The sequence below is a fragment of the Myotis nattereri genome (assembly GCF_964212035.1).
Source record: "Myotis nattereri genome assembly, chromosome: 3".
Classification (NCBI taxonomy): domain Eukaryota; kingdom Metazoa; phylum Chordata; class Mammalia; order Chiroptera; family Vespertilionidae; genus Myotis; species Myotis nattereri.
In genome coordinates, this window is record NC_138077.1 from 57,314,782 (window position 1) to 57,336,548 (window position 21,767).

Genomic DNA, 21,767 nt, shown 5'->3' on the forward strand with positions numbered 1-21,767 from the left:
ACAGAACCCCAGTGCCACAGCCCATGATACCCAACTGAGCCACAGAACCGCCCAGGCACACCCACCGCCCACTACCCACAGCCCCTCTTTCTCCAGCTGTCAGGCATCTGGCTGTCATGAGGGGCATGTGATGGTCACTGAGTCCCAGCTGTAGGGGCCTCACACAGGCTCTGGTTCATAGTTTCCTAATCGGTGGGTCAGGACCCACTAGACTACAGGGGTGGCCCAGACGGGAGATATCTGAGGCTTTGGGGGACATACTGTCACTACTCAACTCTGCTTGGAAGCAGCCACAGACAATGTGTAAACAAACGGATGTGGCTGTGTTCCAACAAAAATTAATTTACAAAAAAAGGCAGCCAGCCTAGGGGCCAGAGTTTGTTGACCCTTTATTAGAGGGTTATGAAGTAGTTGGAAGAACCTATGATTTCTTTTAAATAAAACAGAATAAAAAAGAAAATATCAGTGGGTACTACATCTGGTAGAGTACGTAGTAAAGGCTAGTATGATTCTGTGAAACTTTTGTTTCAGCTTGTTTACATGTAATTTATGTATACTTATAGTACTGAGTTTCAATGAAAAAATTTTAATGCTGTGAAATACGTCAAAAGTTTGAAGGCCATTGCTCTGATCCAACCCCTTCTTTTCCAAAACTAGAAGCCGAGGAACAGGGAGGTGAAGGACTTGACCAAGTCCCCCAGCTCACTGGCAGTACACCTGGGGTTAAGACCCAGGTCTTCTGGTTGTCATCTTAGTGGTCCTTTGCTATTCCCAGTGGCCTCTTGCTGTATCCAGAGACTGAACCATCTTCTCCCTGGTCCTGACTCCCGTCTCCTCCCAGGTGGCACCAGCAGAGGTGTGCAGGAGCTCGGAGCTGGAGGAGTAGCTGCCCAGCAGCTGCCAGGAGCCAGCAGGGCTCCGGATGGCGAGCCGCGGCAGCACCTTGGAGAGCGCACCGAGACTCCAGCGAGGCTTCACCCGGCACAGAGCTGGCAGGGAAGGGGCTTCAGGCCCCCGGGAGGCAGAGGGGCAGGGGAAGGTATCTGAGAGGAGACCTGAGTTGTGGCTGGGTGGACCTCGGGGTGAAGAGGGCAGAAGAATGCCGTATTTCAGCAAGAGAAAAACTGATGTAGAAGCAGGAGGGAGAAAAGCCAGATGAAATGGTCAAGATGAAGGACAAGAGGCACAGATGCTGAGATGGGATGAGCAGCGTGACTCGGGTTCTAAGTGAGAAACCGGGGGCCTGCTCCCAGTCTCCCCGCCCCACAACCCCCAGCTGCCCCGCCAAGAATCTGAGTAACAAGCTCTGGCCCAAAGGAGAACAGTCACTCACACGGGGCATAAAACATCATCAGCAGCGGCTTCTCTTCCTTCTTCAGGAGCCGTCTGAAGTCCTGAGGCACAAGCAGAGAACACCACAGGTCACACACTCCACCGTAACAGAGGCCCGTCCCCCAGGGACCACAGTGCTGGGCGGGGCAGGCGAGCACTGCAGAAATCCCACTGTCAGATTTGGGGGCTGGGGGTAAGAGTCATGGTGTGTCAGGAGCCGAAAGAACCCCAGAGACCATCTCTTCTGAACCACCCTTGTATATTACAGATGGGGAAACTGAGGTCCTGAGCAGACAAATGGCTTTCCCACGGCCACCTCCTGGGATGAAGGAGTCGGGACCAGGCTACCAGCTTTACTTTCAGGTGGACTGAACAATTAAATGTCTACAGGGAGCTTTTCATGCTGCATGAGGCTGTCGACCAAGCTGCCCCTTCTCACGTGGGCTATAGCGGTTGTGCTGTGATGGGTGGTTGTTTTCACGTAGGCCTGACATGTCAGACAGGGATCTGGAACATGGGGTTAACCCACACCTGCTAATCTATTCCACCGGCCCCAGCCCGGCCCCCACTACCCATGTCCACAGAGCCCGCTGTGAGCATAGGACAAGACATGCCCTCCACCCCCAGGAGGTTACAAGCTACACTGACCATGGGTATTTGTAAAACCGGTAGAGAACAGTGCCCGGCCCACTGTTAGGCAATATAAAATTCTTGGTTGAATAAATACAATCAATGTAAAAAGACGAAGGCACAACAGTGCTAATGGAGAGCCTTCTGCGAGAGCAGGGCAGGAGACCTTTCTTCCCGCGAGAGCCAACGGTGTTCAGGAAAAGGCAAATCTATTAAGGATGGCAAAGAAGCGCCATGACAGAGCATATTTTGATTAAGATAAGCTCCTCTAACCAGTTTCCATAGGAGAAAATTAGAGGTTTTTCTCTTCTGAACAATAAGGAAAATAAGAGGAAATTTCAAAATGCTGCTTTCTGGCAGCAACAAGACGTTAGGTAAATAGATGGTGGTACCACAACAGCACAATAGAATATTGCTGCATCACTGCAAACTATGAAGAGGGGTATTAAATGTCACAATAAGATGTGCATGTTACATTAAGTGGGGTGGGGGAGCAAGTTACAAAACAGCATATAACAGCTAATGAAACTTTTGTTAATATTTATGTACCGCATTATGTTGAAAGCCTAAAAGACTACAGGAAATACCAGCAGTGGTATCTCTAAGGGAAGGGATGGAGTGATATTTTTCTTTCTTTTACCCTTAAGCTATATTTTCTAAAAATTCAACCATGAATACACATTACTTACAATTTTTCAGCTAGATAGAGAAGATTACAAATATTTTATGGGAATTTAAAACATTTTATAATAAATTCTGAAAATGTTTACTCTTGTTTATATAACTAGAGAGCGAAGGCACTCATTTTTTAAATTTTTATTAAATTTATTCAGATGACATTTGTTAATAAGATAAGTTTCACTGTAACCGGTTTGGCTCAGTGGATAGAGTGTCGGCCTGTGGACTGAAGGGTCCCGGGTTCGATTCTGGTCAAGGGCATGTACCTTGGTTGCGGGCACATCACCAGTAGGAGGCATGTAGTAGGCAGCTGATCGATGTTACTCTCTCATCGATGTTTCTAACTCTCTATCTCTCCCCCTTCCTCTCTGTAAAAAATCAATAAAATATATTTTTTTACAAAAAGAAAAGGCAGAGCTATTTCTTAAAAGAAAAAAGAAAAGATAAGTTTCAAGTGTACAATTCTATAATATGTCATCTGTATGTTGCATAGTGTGTTCACCACTCAAAGTCAAGTCTCCTTCCACGACCATACATTGGGCCCCCTTTACTTTTTAAAAAAATATATTTTTATTAATTTCAGAGAGGAAGGGAGGAGAAAGAGATAGAACATCAATGATGAGAGAGAATCATTGACCAGCTGCCTCCTGCATGCCCCCTACTGGAGATCGAGCCCACAACCCGGGCATGTGCCCTTGACTGGAATAGAACCCGGGACCCTGCAGTCAGTAGGCCGACACTCTATCCACTGAGCCGAACTGGCTAGGGCTACTTTTTATTTTTTAATTGATTTTTAGAGAGAGAGGAACGGAGAAGGAGAGAGAGAGAAACATCAATGTGAGAGTGAAGCATCCATTGACTGCCTCTTACACCCCCCCAATGGAGCCCACAACCTGGGCATGAGCCCTAACAGGGAATCAAACCAGCAACCTTTTGTTGCACAAGAAGACATGCAACCAACTGAGCCATACCAGCCAGGGCTGGCCCCCTTTACTCTTTGCTACCTCTCCCCACTCCCCTTTTCCCTGATAAGCACCATACTGTTGTCTGTATCTATGAGCTTTTCCTTTGTTTGTTGCTTTCTGTTTTATATACATGAGTGAAATCATATGGTTCTTGTTTTTCCATCTGACTTATTTCACTGAGCATGATATTCTCAACATTCATCAATGTTGTCAAAAATGGCAGTATTTCATCTTTCCTTATGGCCGAGTAGTATTCCATTGTATATACATATACACCACATATTCTTTATTCACTCATCTATCAAAGGACACTTAGTTTGTTTCCATGTCTGGCCAAAAGGCACTCATTTTAAGACAGAATTTGTAACGCAATCTTTGACCCTGACTTGGGATGGAGGATGCAAACACTTTGAAAATGATCTGGAATCCCTACAGATAAAACCTGGTAAAAGGTCTGAGAAGAAACGTTTTTCTGAGCCTGTCACAATTTGGTTTCATTTCCTGAGTAATAACAAATATTACTTTACATTCAAAGATGCTTAGTTACCTTCAGTAAGGATGGATTACAAGTATGAATCGGCAATTCAACTTGCATTTGGAACTTTTAGTTATTTCATGTGGGGATTTGATTAGCGAAAAAGCAGCTGTATCTATATTTCTACATGAGAGAAGATGGCAGAAAGTATAACAAGAGGACTGTCTACAGACGTGAAAAAATATTTGCTTAATATTTCTAGTCACAGAAGAGCAATCTTAGGAGCCTGAGGACATGCACATCTTGGGGAGGGAGGCACCAGGCTATCACTGGCCAGGGGCTAAAACTGCATATTATCACAAGGTCTACCCAGAAGCAACATCTTTTTGAGCTGTTTGTTGTTGCATAGCTATAGGCACAGGTGCCACCAACTCCTGGCACTTGACATGCTTCTTAAAAAGGAAAGAGAGTCAAGGCTGTATGGAGACGATAAATCAGTACCTCCAACCCCCCCAATCCTGGCCAAACCCAGAAACTGAAGCTTAAAGGGGGTAAACAATTTGTTCAAAGTTACACCATGCCTCAGAATATTAGAGACCTGACCCAAGCCTCTGGAAATATAACCCAAACCTCGCAGATGATTCTTTAAGAACAACAACAAACTCAAACCCACTTTTTTAAAAAGCAAAAAACACAAAGTCGATTCCAGCAGCAACCAGATTACATAACAAGGAGAGGACATTTAAATAGATATTCCTATAAGGAAACTCTAAACATGTTAAAATACATTAAGAAAGAGTCCATGGAGGAAGCTCCCAGGCAGCCTGTGAGGCTGGGGAGGAGCATCGGAGAGGAGGGTCCTGGCCCAGCTCCCCTGGGGAAAGCACAGCTGGTCAAGGACACTCCGCTTCTCAGCTGCGTGGGCACCTGTCCCTGGGAGGCCATGGTTCAGGGGACGCTTCCAGCGACCATCAGAACGGATGGGGAATATGTTACCTTTTCACTGTCAATGTGAACCACATCTTTGGCTCCAGGATCTTCCTCCCACAGCGGGGGCCCTTTCGGATCCTTCAGAAAGGCCACTATGGACTGAGGAAAAGAAGACAGAAGGCAAAACTCAATTTAGCCAGGAAGAGGGAGGTGGGGGAGACGGGAATCTGCCCGTTTCCCTGCCTGGAGACCCAGGTGCCTGGAAGGGAACTGCATGCGGCCTATGGGCATACACTTGGGAGTGTGCCATTCTGTCGCCCACTGACGTCACTGTGAAGGCCCTAAAAATGCACCCCCTCCACCAGGCCATTTTTCAGCCACATGACACTTTACTCTGGATCCATACCTACTGTGCTTCTGCATGGAACCAAACAAGGAAATTTGAGACAATCAGTTGGCTTATTCAAACCAGAGATACATTCTGCTAAATCCCACCTCCTCCAGGAAATCTCCCTGATGGGTTTGAATAAAGGTCTCCAGCCCTGCCCAGAGCAGATACTTTCACTTTCATGCAGCCACTAAAAGCGTTCACCATGTAAGTAGGTAATCACACTTACTTGTAACCTGCCTGGTATTTCGTTATCTCAACTGGGTGAGAGAGCGTCGTTAACCCTGACCCTCCTCTGTGGAGCTTGGGATGGGAAGCCCCAGAGCAGGGGGCCCATCTCTGTGGCCTGGTTGCTGTACTTCTCTCCTTGGACTCCTGTCTAGATGGCCCAGGATTGAAGGCCGGACAAAGAGCTTCAGGTACAGGGCTGAAGTAGCCTCTGTCACGTGGACAACCAACTCAGGTCTCTGCTCCCTTTGGGAAGGACACCATAGGGCGGGGGCCAGGGGGCAGGTCCCTCCACCCGCCTCCGACCTGCCACACGTCACTGGTCCAGGACACCCACAGCATACCCTTTCCCCTGTCACTCTGGGAAATGGTGCTCAAAGTCTGAGAACCAGGAATGGGTACCAGAAACTAGCCAGGCCTCCATCCTTCCACCCTGGAGGGAGCTGCCGGCCTCTGTGGCAACAGACGGAGACCTCAGTATCCCCCAATTTGATGCAAGATTCTGCTGCTCCTGTCCACTCTGCTCAAACTCCAGTGAGCACAGGATGAATTAGGTGTGTCCCTGTGTATGTTGGGGGAGGGAGGGAAGTCTGGGGTGAGACAGGGAAAGACCCTCTCAGGGAGGCTACGTGTGAGGCTCATTTCTGGAAACTGCTATTTCGAAGGAGCTATTATAGGAGAATGGGGCACAGCCAAGACTCGGAAGGATTTCATTCAGGTAATGCTCCCTGTCCATCCAAATGGAGCTCCGAAACACCTCCTGGCAAGAGGAGGGCGTTTCCACCAAAGGCAGATGGCCTTTCCCCAGTCCCTTGTCTAAGCTACACTGCGACAGTACAGGCCAAAATGGAACCGCAGGGCCTTCCCGAGACCCACGCTCACCCGCAGCTGCAGGGGCACCTGTTCACTGGGCCACTGAGAGATGCCGCAGGTTTCCACCTGCGCACTGGTGCAGGGTTCTCAATCTAGGGTGCACGGTGGGCTTCAAGAGCCTGTGAAACCCCAGACTCATGTGAACACACTTACTTTAATGTATGCTCACACTCTGATTGTGAGGAGGTCTGGGACTTTCAGGTGGACTATCAGTGGGCGAGGAACCCAAACTAGGCAGGACTCTGGGGGGCTCCTGTCCCCCACCAGCACGAGCTGAGTTAAAGGGTTAGCGCAGTATCCCATTCCCCTACCCCCTCCTCAGCATCAAGGAAAAACACATGGATGTGACTGGAAAAAGAAATAGCCTCTTTTAATGTATTAATTGAAACATTCACACTTGCAATCTTTTGCTTTCAGGTAGAGATTATTCTCCTTTAACTGAAGTTGAATAATCCCATTCATAGGTTCTCTTCAAATTGTTCTAACCAACAAGAACTTGGGTGGGAAAGTGTGTAGGGAGCAGCCCCTGACCCCACCCTCAGCCGTCTTATTCTGGGTGCTCTGCATCCCCGGAAACGGCCCAACACCGGCACCTTGGTCTTCAGGATGAGTTCATGGCTACAGGGCCTTGAAGAAGGTCATCAGAGAGCCATCTGCATCTCGAGGCACCTTTGGTCCTCACCACTTATACATAGGAAGGATTTTGCTGGACAGACTTCTGACAAGCAGAAGGCCCCTTAAACAAGAAGTTTCCTCTTGGAGTTTCCTGCTCTTTACCCTCATTTATCTGGCCTCTGGCCTCTTCAGGGGCCAGGGTATAGTCGGCATAGTTGCTGTGACCAGGCCTTGTGCAGGAGGACAGCAACAGCAGTCAGAGCATGAGCCGAGCTGTGCCCACCCTACCTCTCTGGGGACAGGGGCCCAGGAGAAGCCCCAAAAGGAGAACCAACCCGTGACCAGGGAGGGCCTTTGTCTCGCCACTCCTGCTTAGAAGCAGAAGCTGTCAGGCAGTCCCTGGAACACTACCCCTGCTCTGGAGAATGTCAGGGGCTCTACCCCAATCCATATGGTCCTGTGGGCTTTGGGGACCCTGGGACCAAGGATTTCATCTCTCCATTAAAAACTGACCCTGTACAAGGCACAGCCCACCTCTCTGGCTTATTGACATAAAAAATCACAGAAGGACAAGATTGCACACACCTAGTCTTTGTAAAGAGGTGGACAAAAGCCAGGACTTGTCCACCCGACCCAGGCCAGCTCAGACCTCCGGGGCTCCTTGCTCCGTTCCTGCTACAATTCTGAGCAGCGGCCATCCCCTAGTACACACTCACAGCGCAGACTTCTCTGAGGCTGGCTAAACATGCTGAACACAACCTCCAGAACAAAACAAAGCCTCCCCTTTCCATCACTGCAGAGGCACCTCCCCACCCCACCGAGCTAAACCTTGCTCCTGGGGAGCACGTGTTCTCTCCAAAGACTTCAGTGGAAGTCTTCACACAGAGTAAGAGGGGTTAAGCAACTCCAGTTGGTAGCATTGTCTCTAAGTGTCTAAGTGGGTGTTAAAATGAGTAATCAGGCTGAGTCTGTGTCAGGGAAGAGCTGCAGCAACTGAAAAGGAAGCAGCATTAGTGGATAAACAAGAGATGGCAGGGAAGTGGGGGGAAGGGGCAGTGGCAGCTGCTCAGACTGGATAGGAAGGGATGGAAGGAGACACCGGTGGAGACAGGCAGAGAGAGAGGAGTACTGGGTCGAATCCAGTCTGGGAAGCAGGAAAGTCAGAATGCATGGAATTGGCAGATTTGGGAACGGGAGAAATGTGTGGCCCCAGCCAGGGCAGGGGATGTGGCCTGGACCACAGGTAGAAGAAGCTGGTTTGAGGAAGGGAATGCGTATGGTGAAGGAGCAGAATCCAAGGGCAGGAGAAGGGCACGGGGCGGGGCAGGGCAGTGGCTTGGTGATCACAGGACAGCACCTGCAGGTCACGGGCTCTCCACACTTATGTTCACTGATGTCTTTCCATCCGCTTCTAAATTGGATTTGGAGCAAGGAAAATCTCGGTGACATCGGCATCTCATCTGGAACAAGCTGCATCAACCCACATGTGCCAGCCTGCTGGTGTCCTGCAGAGCGCGCTAACCTGGGCACGGCCAGCCCCCTCCAGCCCGTGGGCAGCCACTGTCGACACTGCTGCAGAGGTGGGGGAGGGGGCCTTGAGGCCACAGGGAGGGGAGACCAGGCCTCTGGAGGGGAGAAGCTTGATGTCGCTGCTGATGGAGGCACAGACTAGCGGTGCGGCTGGTCGTCCTTATTGTGCTAAGAGCTACAAACTTCCACAGATATTTTGCTGACATGCGCTCGAGAGATAAGACTCCCCCAGGTCCTCCAGAGAGCTATTTGTGCTCTCTGCCCTTCCTTCTCTCAGAGAGAAGCTGCCAGACTTTTGGCATCCATTCAGATACAGCTCTGCTGAGAACGAGAGAGGTAAATTTACCTTAAATGTCACAGCTCGGTTATATTCAGTGTGAAATGCACCGTCCCTGTCAAAAGAGAGAACAAGGTGTTAACTACAGGAATGGTTGTGAAGAGACCTACCTTTGGTTTCCTGCAGCATCTTAATAAGATTCAGCTACTGAACAGAGTTCAAGATGTTTTTAAATGAAATAACTGTAAACAGGAAAAAAAAATCATTCCGGAATAAAATTGATCTACCTGAAATCGCTGTGCACTGAAAATACCAATGAAAGCTTTCAGCACTTACTTGGAAATTGGAAATGACCACGTGTACTTACTGGTAATGGAATAATTCGACCTTTTTGTCCTTTGGGCTCAGGTCAACTTTCATCTTCTTGCACAATTTTCTACTCTCTGTGTCACTGAAAGACACAAACGCCGGGAACCATCGGTGACCTGTGGTCCCCACAGAGGTGTTGACAGAGTAAAATCTGCTGGTAGCCTCAGAATAAGGCAGGTAACTTGGACTTCTCCATAGCGAGAGAGGACCTCACTGGAGACGGATTCTCAGAGAATCGGAGGGAGGAGAGGACCCGATGCAAGGTGGCTGATCAGGAAAGATGGGCCAGCAGGCGGGGAGGCTGTACCACTGGGTGTCAGGGACAACCCAGGGAGGTCCAGGTAAAGGAAGTGCCCCAGAAGCTTACGGGGTGGACAGCCCATTCTAAGAAGAAAAATACACGCAGTATAGATCAGTGGTTCCCAATCCTGGCTGTGCATTACAAGCTCCTGGGGAAGTTTAAAAAATACTGATTTCCTGGGCCTGCCCAGATCATTCCTTCAGAGTCTCTGCCTGGGGCCCAAGTACGTTTGTTTTTCAGCTCTAATGTGTGCCATATGCCACCTGCTACAGACCATCTGACCAGGAAAAGAGGAAAACGTTCCACGATGCTGAAAGCATTATGACATCTGACCAGGTATGGACAAAAGCCAAAAGGAGAGAGAGGAAGCTTCGATGAAGGGCTGGAGTCTGTAATCTCGCCCTCTTGCAATTCTAATAAAAAATGTCTGTTGGGTGCCGTTCACTGTGTACAAAGTGTGCAGGCACCATCTCATCTAGTCTCCCTGCTAGACTCATGGGCCTCAAAATGTGGCCCCTGACCAGCAGCCCAGCCTCACTTAGGAACCTGTTAGAAATACAAACTGTCATCCCCCTCTCAGACCTTCTGAATCAAAACTCTGAGAATACTGGTGTTTCTGGTGTTGTTTTTGTAAAATATTTTTATTGATTTTTAGAGAGGAAGGGAAAGGGAGAGAGAGACATTGATGTGAGAGCAAAACATTGATTGGCTGCCTCCTGCATGCCCCTACCAGGAATTGAGCCCCCATATAAGCATGTGTCCTGACTGGGAATCAAACCAGCAACCTTTCGGTGCACGGGAGGATGCCCAACCAAGGCACACCAGCCTGGGCTGCGTATACTGTTTTAAGGAACCTTCCAGGTGATCTGATGATGCCACCATCCTGCACTGGCTCTTCCTCTCCCCAATCTCCAGGTGTGGCTTCCTGGTGCCCTCCACTAGCCCCCTCAGAGACCTTATCTGCCCTCATACACAACCTCACCACACTCAGCCAAGTGTGCCCAACAGCCAGCCAAAGGCAGCCAGCCACCCCATCCCCGCCCCTGCTCCTTGCTGCAGGGCCCTCTCCTCATTCTGCGTGGAATCAGTGAGGGTATGTTGGTCACCCAACCTCCACTGGTCTCCGCTGACTGTCTATGCTGCATGAGAAACTTTGTTCTGCCAGGTATGACAGCCAGCTGAGGGAAGTCCCTTCACCTCCCACCTGTTTACATACCTCACCACCTTCTACAGCCATCAGCTTCCCACAGCTGTGCACCAGCCCCAGAACAGATGGACTAATGACACCATTCAGCTCAATTCTAAAAGCAACGCTCTTCAATGCACAAGCAGAATTGCGGGGCCTCATTTTAAATGTAAATATATGATCTGCAATTCAGGAAGCATGGCCTTTCCCTCCCCACTCAGTCCTGCCTGTGGCGGCCATCACAGTGGCCACTGCAGCTTGCAGCCACAGGCCTCAGAAATGCATGATGAATCCAAAAAGGAGAGGCTAATGGCATTGCGATGGCTGCTCCTCCAAGGTGGTGAGGGCATTTTAAAACAGGGAGTCCAGAAAGAAGGGATAAACTGGGGTGGGAAGGAGACCCAGAGAGCCAAGGGCATAGCTCAGAAGGCCACTGGAGGGGCAGCCCGCGGCATCCTTGCTGGAAACTCTACCCTAAAGCCCCGTGGGGATGCCATACCCGCCTCCACCCACTATGGCTACCACAGCCTGGTCTGCCCATCCCGCAGGCTGAGGTGAAGCCACGCTGACAGGCAGCAGGTTCGATTGGGAAGAACTGTGTCTGAGGTGCCCTTTCCCTGCCTGAGTTAATTCCCCAGAAGAGAGGGCTCGACTCACGATGCTGACAACTGCTCACTCAGCACTTTCCGAGGCCAGCTTCGTTCTGCTGCGCTCAACTGTCCCTGTGACCACCTACCGTCCACTCAACTGCAACGACAGTCAGGAGCCAAAACCAAGTCCCGGTGGGCCCACCCTGCCGCGCCTGTGGTGGGCACTCAGACTGCAAGGCAGCCTCTGCAGGGGAGAAATGCCACCCCATGCTGGCTCTCTCTTCTGCCAAGTTGGCAGCCTCTTCCTGTGACTTTCATGAAGCAGAGAGAGGAGTGGCAGGGCTCAGAGTCATTGCAACCCAATCCCTGCCTGCCGGGCTGACCCCCTCCCTGGGAAAGTCTGCCGCAGCCTGAGACCCCCGTGAGCCCAGCAGGCTTAGGAGCAATGCTGCCAACCCACCAAACAACGTGGCTGGTGGATGTGGGAGGCCAGCGGTCCTCCAGCCTGTTTCTCAGTGTGGATCCTGCAGCCTGTGGCCCCCACTCCAGTCAAGCCAATCACAGCTCTGTCTGTGCCACAGGACTCCCTGCTGCAGACTCCACACAACCCTCTTCCCTCCTTAGGTTCTAGAGCAGCCGTGGGCAAACTACGGCCCATGGGCCGGATCCGGCCCGTTTGAAATGAATAAAACTAAAAAAAAAAAGACCGTACCCTTTTATGTAATGTTTACTTTGAATTTATATTAGTTCACACAAACACTCCATCCATGCGTTTGTTCCGGCCCTCCGGTCCAGTTGAAGAACCCATTGTGGCCCTCGAGTCAAAAAGTTTGCCCACCCCTGTTCTAGAGACACTGATCAAGGATTCTCTCCTCTCCCCTGTCCCTACACACACACACACACACACACACACACACACACACACACACACACGAATGCAAATGCACACATTCTTAGAGGGGTGACACATTCTTCCTGTCCCCTCTGAGCACCTCTGCCACCCCCTCCAGCACTCCCTTCCCTGCTGTCTCTCTCGGCCATGCATCTCCACATCTGGCAAATGCATCTCCACATCTGGCCAATGTGTGCACTGACTGTCGCCCCATCAAAAATGTTTGCTCCATGAGGGCGAGGGCTTTGTGTATTCAGACTGCTTCCCCAGGGTTACAACAGCAGCTGGCACAGAGCGGGCCCTCTGTAATCACCCGAGTGAACGAGGCCCTGATTGACGCTGTCCTGCCACTGCTGGGAGGAGCCCTGCACTGCTGGCTTCCTGGGCTCTGGGCTCTGTCCGCTGAGCTCCAGGAATCCCGCCAGGTGACACTTCCTGATGGTGCTCTCTCAGGTCGGCTCGCCTCCCTCCAGCAGTTGTTCGTGTGTGTGTGTGTGTGTGTGTGTGTGTGTGTGTGTGTGTGCGCGCGCACACACACACACTAATCGTGCAGTACAGACAATATAAGTCATAAGAGTTCAAGAAGGAGAGAGAAATTACCAACCTCAGGGACTTAGAAGGATCTTGGTTGAGGGATTAGACACAATTAATTGATCTTCTGGCTACCTCCTGCTGTCCCTCTCTTCCCCTGCCAGGGACTGAGCCTCTGGAGTGGGGAGAAGACATGAGCAGGGAGCAAGGGAACAAGATGCTTTGCTGGAATGGAGAGGAAGGCAGAAAACCACCATGCATCGTGGAGAGTGGACTGGCTGTGCAAAGGGCCTCCCCTGCCACTCTGTCTGCTGGGGATGCAGGAGCCCAGCCTCCCTCTGCCCTGGTACTCACCCACCTCCCCTGGCTCTCCTCTACAGAGAATGTGGACAGATTTCAGAGGCCTGTGCACACTTTGCACACTTCCCCCCTAACCCTGGCCCTGACAGATGCGTGCACATAGACATTTCCTTTGGATTTGCTGGGGAGTGGCTGGCTGGGAGTGCGGAGTGGCTGCAGTGGGTGTGTGGAGCCATGCTGATCATCCAGGAGGCTGGCCACGCCCTCTCCTGGGGGTCAGACCCAGAGATGATGGAGGGGTGAGTTAGGCGGGAAGAAATGGGTACTGGAGGCTCAGGAAGGGGGGATGTGGCTTCCACAAGTCGCAGTCTGAGTCCCAGACCCTCCCTGGAGGCAGGCCCACCTGCCAGCTGGAGTGACTGATGGCTTCCAGATCTGGCTCTGCCATTCGCCAGCCTGTGACCTCTGGCAGGGCCTTGGTTTCCCGAGCTGCAAAATGTAGGAGTTGGGCAGGTGAGCTGAATGGAGCCTCTAACTCCTCTATGGAGTCAAGTATTACTGCCTATATTCTGACGGATGAACCAGGAGCTAGGACCCAGGACAGAGGTGGAGACTCAGAAAGATCTGAGCCTCCGTCATCTCTCTCCCAGCCCCCTGACCAGATCCTCACTCCTGCTCATGCCCACACAAAGCCGGGCAGCCTCAGCAGCGGGGAGAAAGCACACCACACTAAGAACCTGGCCTTGGCCCCTGCCTGTCTTGGCCACCGGGTACCCTTGGCTAACGCAGCCTTCCTGGGTTCCATCTCCCCATCAAAGAAAGGGTACATCTCTTTCTCCCATCTACCCCATCTGACATGGCGGGATTCCGAGCAGATGGGCCGGTCACCCCTGAGGTTGGTGGGAGAGGAGAGGTAGAAAGTGCCCTCACTTCAGAGACATAAAAAAATGGAAGCTAAGGAGCAAATGAGCAAGAAATACTGTCAGAGTGACTTCTAGATGCCAAATACCAAGGGCAATATGAACGGATGTAACTGGAGGACACGGGCGGCAGACAGAACAGTCCTGGAACAGCTGGCCTTAACCTTGGGCACACGTTGGTGGCCAGGTAGCGCTCTCTGATGAAGGGGCCTGCTGCATACCGCAGGGATCCTCCCAGGTCTGGCTGTCCCTACCTCAAGAAGGCACAGGGTAAAGTATGAATTACACAGCACAGCTAGCAAAAGTGATGGGAACAGAGGGAGATAAGTGTGCCTTCTCCTCCTCCACCTGCCTCCCCAGCTCCTCAGCGGGGGATGTGCCACCCCAAGGAGTGCCCGCTAACGGGCTGGGAAGTGTCTGAAGACACATCAACACAGCTCTCGCCTGGGAGTCTCCTCTAACGCACAGTAAGTCTCGTTAAACATGCTTACATAGAAAGGAGCAAATGCTAAACTCAAATATTCTTTAGAAGAAAAGCTAAGACTTCAAAATATGTTATGTCCACGGTGGCAGGCCCTAAATCCTGGATCTGGGAAGACAGCGCTGCTCCAGGGGAAATAAGGCAGATGGGAGACAGAGCAGGGGAGAAGGAAACTGTGGTTAGGTAATGACCTTGACCCTCAGAAAAGAAAGCAGTGAGCAGGGAGAGGGCAGCCTCAGCCCGGTGAGAATCCGCCCCAGGAATTAGCATCCCAGGCCCAGCTCCCGCCTGCTGGCCCCGGCTCAGCTGTCCAGACAGCAGCACTCCATGCCAAGGCCGAGCCTGATGCCAGGCTGCGGGGCACAGAGAGAATACCAACTCTCTCTCTCTCTCTCTCTCTCTCTCTCTCTCTCACACACACACACACACACACACACACACACACACACACACACTTAGCCAGACAACCACCAGCAGCCAACCCGAGCGTGGCTGCTGAGGCCTGAGCCAGGAGGTGGAGTGAGGGGCAGGGAGAGCTGACAGATTCCTGGACAGAAGCCACACACCCTACAGACACCTCACAGCAACAAGTTGCTGGGGCTGGGAGAGGACCCACCGGGAGGGCTATGTGTGCCTGCAGGCACGTAGGCACCGGTTGAGAGGAAAGCGCCAGAAAAGTGAGAAAAAGAGGGAAAGAAACATCCACACGGAGAAGAGAGGAGGAAAAAGGTCAAAAGAATGGGCAGCAGGGACCAGAGCAGGGAAGAGGTGGCAGAAACTAGTAAGGGACAGAGAACAAAGCAGGAGATGGGAGAGACGCTCAGAAGGAAGGATTGGAAAGGTTTAAGGGGGAGATACCCAGAATGGGGAGAGACGCAAAGGAAAAAAAGGCCCCCAAAGACCGGAAGACAAAAGACTTACACACACACACACACACACACACACACACACACACACACACCCTGCACACCAAATCTGGCAGCTTCTGGGAGATTCTGAACTCGGCTATTTAGGGATGAGCCCGGACTCCAAGGCAGGCCTCCTGACCTGCAGGTGCACAAATTCCACTGCACCCGGCACTTCCTCAGGGTTGGAGCCAAGCACCCACGAGCCGGGGCTGACTCTCAAGCCCAAAACTTCCTTCAGAGGCACCCTCACAACCACCAAAGGCTCCTCACCCAAGAAAAGGCTGCTGAGGAACAAACACACCGCTTCCCCCTCCAGCTTCTTGCAAGTCCTGAACAGTCCTGCCCAGATGAAAAGTAACTATAGCAGCACAGGGTCTCTCCTCTCAGTTCTATTCCGGAAAGAGCTTCCATGGAACCAGGAAAAAGAAAGAATTATTGTCCCATTTCATAGACGAGGAAATGGACCCAGGGTAACTGTCCTACTCAAAGTCATGGAGCTAAGAAGCAGCAAAGCCGACCCTTCCACCAGCCTCTGCCATTGTGCCACGCCCGTCCTGACACCTCTCACCAGAGTTCTGTCTTCCCTCACCCTCGAATGCCCCTGTTCCCTTCACCTGCTGTTTAGGGGGGAAAAGCAGAGGAGGCTGTTCCCTCCTGACCTTCCTGTCACCCCACTCCAGGCCCTGGTGTCCCCATCCCAGCCTCTGAGACCTCGCTGGCAGGGCAGGAGGCAGAGCCGGAGAGGACGGGGGCGGGGAACCTCGGAGGGCCTGCGGGAGGGAGGGGCGCTCTGGCTGCCCACCTGCTAGTTAACAGCTGCCGAGATAAAAAGCGAGCAGACGTTGGCTTGGCTCCGTTCCACCTACTTACTCCACTGCAGACGGCAACAGAAAGCGTTCCTGAGCCGCGTCTGCCCAGCCCCAGAGCGTCTCTTTCAGATTCATAAACACAGACTGAACGCATTTAGGCCAACAGCGAGAGCTGTCATCGCAGGGCCCAGGAGTTATATGGTCGGATCCTCTAATGATTTACGGGGCACGTTCGGAAGTCTAGGAGCGGGGGTGGCTGAGCAGGAGGGCAGAGCCAGCTGGTGCCCTGGGAGTCTCATGTGACACCGGTCCATGAGAAGTGACGCCCAGGGTGGCCTGCGAGGACCAGAGCCAAGTTCTGTCCGTGGGCTGTTCTGGGGAGATGTAGCCATACTCTGCCTCTGATTTCAAACAGATACTCCTGCTTCCAACATAATCCATTATAGCTCCTCAATCCACTTACTTCTCTAAACCATTTTAAAAGCTATTTAACATTTCAGTTTATACTCCCTCCTACAGGGATACGTGGAGTGGCAACTACGTGCATGAAACAATCTATCCCTTTGTCTTAAGGTTACCTTTTAAGCTCTAAGGCGCCCTCTCCTCCTGTTTTCATTTAGCACATCAGTCACAGGATTCTTTCTCCCATTGGCACTTATACACGTCTCCGCGTGAGGCCTGCGTTCTAATCGCCTCCGTCTCTCTCCACACACTAGTCCGGCCCCATTTAGTCTTGCCCATCCAGGGAGCAGAGCAGGACTGTGCCTGCCCGGCCACCAGTCAGATGACCCCAGGCAGTGCTGGGCCCACACCATACCTGCGGGGAAAGCCAGGGCACTTTAAAGACCTGACACTCTGAGGTATTTGCCCCAAACTTGAACTCTACCTCCTCTGTGAAGCTTTCTCAGCCTTTCCAGACAAAATTAAGTGACAACACAGATAGCCTCCATTTACAGCACCTTTCACCTGGACTGTAGTCTGCCTCCTCCTGGCACAGAGGACACTGCTATTCTTGAGGGGGGGCGGGGCGGGGGACACGATACTATGTGCCTCAAAGCACACAGTAAGTGCTCGGGAATGTCTGCTGAGTGGACCCAGGTGGATGGAGCAACATCAAAGCTCTTCTGCCCACTTCTGCCACCTGCAAGCCTCACAAGACCCCCGTGATAAGGCCTCATTGGGCAAAACTGGCATCATCTTCAGCTGTGGAGCGTCCGAAGCACCTGTCCTCTCTAATAGGCTTTGGCGCTTTGCCAGTCATGGAGTGCACGCCTGTCGAGCTACTGGAGACAGCGACACACCTGGAAGACGGAAACACTTCCAGACCAGGGATGGACTAGAATTCACCAATGGCTACAATCTCACCAATAGAGCAGTGGTTTTCAACCTTGGCTGCACATTAGAATCACCTGGGAATCTTTTTAAAATCCTGATTTCTGGGCCTCATCCTCCGGAAATTCTGTTTCTTTGTTATGGGGTGGGGCCACAACATTAGTAACAAAGAAACAGAATTTCCGGGGAATGAGGCCCAGAAATCAGGATTTTAAAAAGATTCCCAGGTGATTCTAATGTGCAGCCAAGGTTGAGAACCACTGGTCTAGAGGGCAGTCTCGTCCATTGAGTTGGTGCTTCAGTAAACCTGGAGGTGTGAGGCCAGGCATGCGTGCATGCGCACATACACACATGGCTTCAGCAAACACGGCTGGGCTAACAGTCGGCGGGTCTTACCCGGTGCTCTGTCAAAATATGAATCTCCTTCAGTCCTCTCCAGCCATTGAGGCCATGAAGTTCATTTGCCAAACAGCCATTATAGACTCAGATTGCAGGGGAAGAAGATTGCACTGGAGGGGAGCCCATGAAAGCTCACTTAACCCACAGGGTAGTAGCAAGGCTGTGACTCAGGCAGGGCCAGCTACATCCAAGGCTAAAGACCTTTATGGGCCACCCAGGACAAGAGCTGCCTCTTTCCAGCAGAACCCCACCTCTTCCCCAAACGAACTAACCGGAGTACAACACCCTTGAGTACGATTCTCCTTTCCCCTCCTCTTCCCAACTCCACGCTCCTGACAAACCCAAAGTCCAGGTGAGCAGTGGCTGGACAAAGAGGCTCTGGAGACACCTCTTGTCCTCAGTCAGAAGGACATGGAAACGCTGCTACCTGCCAAGTGCAGCACAGTGCCTTGCATACCGCTGGCGCTCAATAAACGTGTAAAGGGAAAGCCTGCTCTTAGCTATCTGTTTTCCTATGTTCATTCACTCTCTGTGTGTCTTTCTGTGCTTCTGCCAATCTACGCCAACTTGGGAGCTAATGATATGACAAGAGGTGTGTATAAATATAGTCCCAGCAGCAAAGCACTGAACACAGAGAGATGTGGAAATTACTCCTAATGATGGGGAGGGAAGGGAAGCTGAGCACACCCTGCACTCCAGCTTCCAAACTCAAGAGAATCAGGGGAATTCCACCAACAGGCCCTTCCCCACCCTAAGAAGGAGCCTCTTTCCATGGGCTCCTTCCCGGGGGCTGCACTCGATTCCGACAAGAAAATCCCTGAGAGGAGGGAGGTCAGGATGGAGGAGGAGGAGGGTGGGAGTAGGAGGGAGAGGAGGTCACGGCACTGGGACAGGTGGGGTAGGGGTGGAGACACAGCTAGAGGAGAGAGCTGGAAGGGCTAAGCCACTTGATTCATCTAATAGCATCACCTTGGAAGCCAAGGCAGCAAGCAGGTCGGCCAGCTGATTCCACCACCTTGGGCCGCAGGGAGAGGAGACCTCTGTTACCGGCCTGGACGGGGGTAAAGCCCAGGTTCTTGCTGCCGAACACCCTCCCCCACTGCCGGGAGCCGGTCCATCCTTGCTGTTTCAAGGGACCTGGCATATATAGCATACTGTTCTTAATATGTTTGCTCCCCTTAGCGCTGTGTGTTTTAACCAAGGTCACCTCTCCGAGAAAGGTTGTTTCCCCAGGTAGGAATTTTTCCCTGAAGTCAGGGAGGGGATGCCTCTCCTAGAAAGGTTGTTTCCCCAGGTAGGAATTTTTCCCTGAAGTTAGGGAGGGAATAAAACCCCTCAACTAAGTGCCAGGCGGGTAATTAATCACTTTAACTATGAACAATCATGCTTAAGCTACATAATCTTTACTCCCTGGAATGGAGATAAGAAACGCCCTAACCTTTGTAATAGAGATTGACAGGATTAAAATCAACTGGTATAAATACAGATGTAATAAGACAGCAAGACACAGAACTTAGGAGACAGAAAGAAGACAGCACCTACACAGAACCTACAGACAGAAGAACTTCGCTGGAGAGAACATGGCAAAAGATCCTGGACTGAACGTGACTACAGAAATTGGCAAGAGAACCTGACTAGAACCTGGTGACTGAACTTGGCTGGAGAACCTGGACAGAACCTGGCTGGAGAACCTAGCGAGGGAACATGGCTACAGAACCTGGCTGGAGAATCTGGAGAACCTGGCTGGAGAACCTAGCAAGAGAACATGGACACAGAACCTGGCTGGAGATCCTAGCCAGAACTTCGCTGGAGATCCAGACCAGAACTTGGCAGGAGACCCTGACAAGAGAACCCGGCTATGATGATCAACTGAACGCTGCCTCCGTGTCATTCCTTCTTCGCCGACTCCGTCCACACCTTTGGGGACCCCTGGACCCGCTGGGGTTGGACCCCGGCACCCCACAAGCAGGCTTGTGGGTCACCCTGAAAATCACCTTGCTTCTCTAGGTACCAAGGCCCCATCTATAAAACAAGGCCCCCTCTGCCACCAACAAAATCAAGTGACACAGTAAAACATAAAAGCTCTCTGGAAGAAGGGAAGACGGACAGACAGAGGAAGAGCCAGAACTGCCTCCTCCAGGCCACAGGTGACCCTGCCAGGCTGCCAGGGAGGTCTTTCTGCAGCATCTCTCCATCCCATCCTCTCTTCAGAGTATTAATCAGGGACAAGTCCCGGCCCCACTGGCCACAGCCTCCGAGCCCCCTGCCCTCCAGCCACGTGCCATGTCCCCAGAACATACCCACAGTCCACCCAGCAGATGGTGCCTTGTCCTTTCACTGCCTGGGCCACAGTGGACAGTAACCTGAGATGACTTTCAGCTGCAGCCTCTGTAAAAAACAACAACCAAATATTAAACATCTGTGCCCAAGGACACCAGGCCATCCTGCCATCTTCTCTTGGGGGCAGGGAAGGAAGGAAGAAAGGAGACCAGTCCAGAACCCCTGTTAAAATATCGTCCTGGTGACCAACAGTTCTGGGAGGACCGCCCCGCTCATTCATTCCAGGAACCCCTGCTCCCGCCACATTCCTGGGCCCTTCCTCATGGACAGAGAACCCCCACGTAAGCCACGCCTCCTGTAAGCCACCCCTCACCCCTCACTCCTCTGAGCAAAATAGGTAACTCCCGGGAGAGTCTCTGACTCACTACCTTTCTGGGACAAATTTTGAAAATTTTATAACCACATAATGACAATTCTGTAACTGAAGTGGGAAATGAGTTTGCCAATTCCACCCTTGTCTGTCCTTGGACCTGATGAGGGCAGGGGCCCAATCCTTCCTTCCTTTGTCCATCACACACGCATCTAGGGGCCCTCGGTACAACCTCGCGATCAGATGAAGTTTACATGTGACACTAGTCTCCGACAGACCAATGCCAAGTGTACCCACGTCAGATGTCATAGCCCACTTCCCAGGAAATGGCAGGGGAGGAACTGGGCCGGGCTGTACCTCAGGTGTCAGCTGCAGGACCGCAGACCAGGCCTTGGGCAGGATGGAGTGGACATGAGAAAGGAAGAGTGCTTTGCTGGGCCAGGTGTCAACTCCTGTGGGTCTGGGCAAAGCACCTGGACTCTATTGTAGGAGGGCAGGTTCTTGGGGACGGAGCCTCTGTGGCCAGGATTTAGCACCGCCAGCCTGCAAGGTCCCACTGCCGAGTGGCTGTGGCCAGTGTGTCACCTCCCCCTGCCGTACCTGTGAGCGCACGTGCAAGGCCTGCCAGGCAGACACTGGTGGGGAGAGCAGTCTGCTGCCTTCCCCCTCCGATACGTTCCAAAGCCAAGCAGACATGGTGTCTGAATTATTTGCCTCCGCAGATCTCCTTTTCTAGTGCGGAGAATGGTAGCTGTTGTGAACACAAAGCATGCGGAGCCTTTACGGGAGTGAACAAAAAGCATCATTCTAGAACCGTGCCAGGAACCCCGCCAGGGCACCAGGAGGCGGGCGCGGCGGAGGGGGAAAGGCCATCGCTCAGCAGGCAGATGGGCTCTGGGGAGCGGGGAAGGGAAACTGGAGTAGAGGGATAGGCAGCACCCCGCCCCTAGCCCTGCGGAAAGGGAGCCCTGCCTGGAAGGACGGGAGGGGAGAAACCCAGTTACTGTGCTGCCCTGAAAGCCCACACACAGTCACAAGTCTAGTGACAGGCCTGGGGGGGAGGCAGGAAGGCAGGAAAACCGCCCACGGCCACTGCCAACGCAGGGAGGAGCCGGCACGCGGGAAGCATGAGACCACGCTTGGGAGAGAAAATAAGACCTCTGGGCCCTGCCTCCTGC

The 21,767-nt window shown here is 52.0% G+C and overlaps 1 protein-coding gene across 2 annotated transcripts in view; it reads right to left on the minus strand.

Annotated features, from left to right (window-relative positions):
* PDIA5 (protein disulfide isomerase family A member 5) overlaps positions 1 to 21,767 on the minus strand; it is an 85,357-nt gene that overhangs the window by 40,108 nt on the left and 23,482 nt on the right. For both annotated transcript variants that reach the window (XM_081085282.1, XM_081085283.1), the window contains exons 3-7: positions 20,240 to 20,327; positions 9,289 to 9,372; positions 8,991 to 9,036; positions 5,077 to 5,169; positions 1,334 to 1,394 (exon numbers count right to left, since the gene is read on the minus strand). In XM_081085282.1, the coding sequence (XP_080941408.1) occupies positions 1,334 to 1,394; positions 5,077 to 5,169; positions 8,991 to 9,036; positions 9,289 to 9,372; positions 20,240 to 20,327 (372 nt within the window). The remainder of the gene's footprint in view (positions 1 to 1,333; positions 1,395 to 5,076; positions 5,170 to 8,990; positions 9,037 to 9,288; positions 9,373 to 20,239; positions 20,328 to 21,767) is intronic.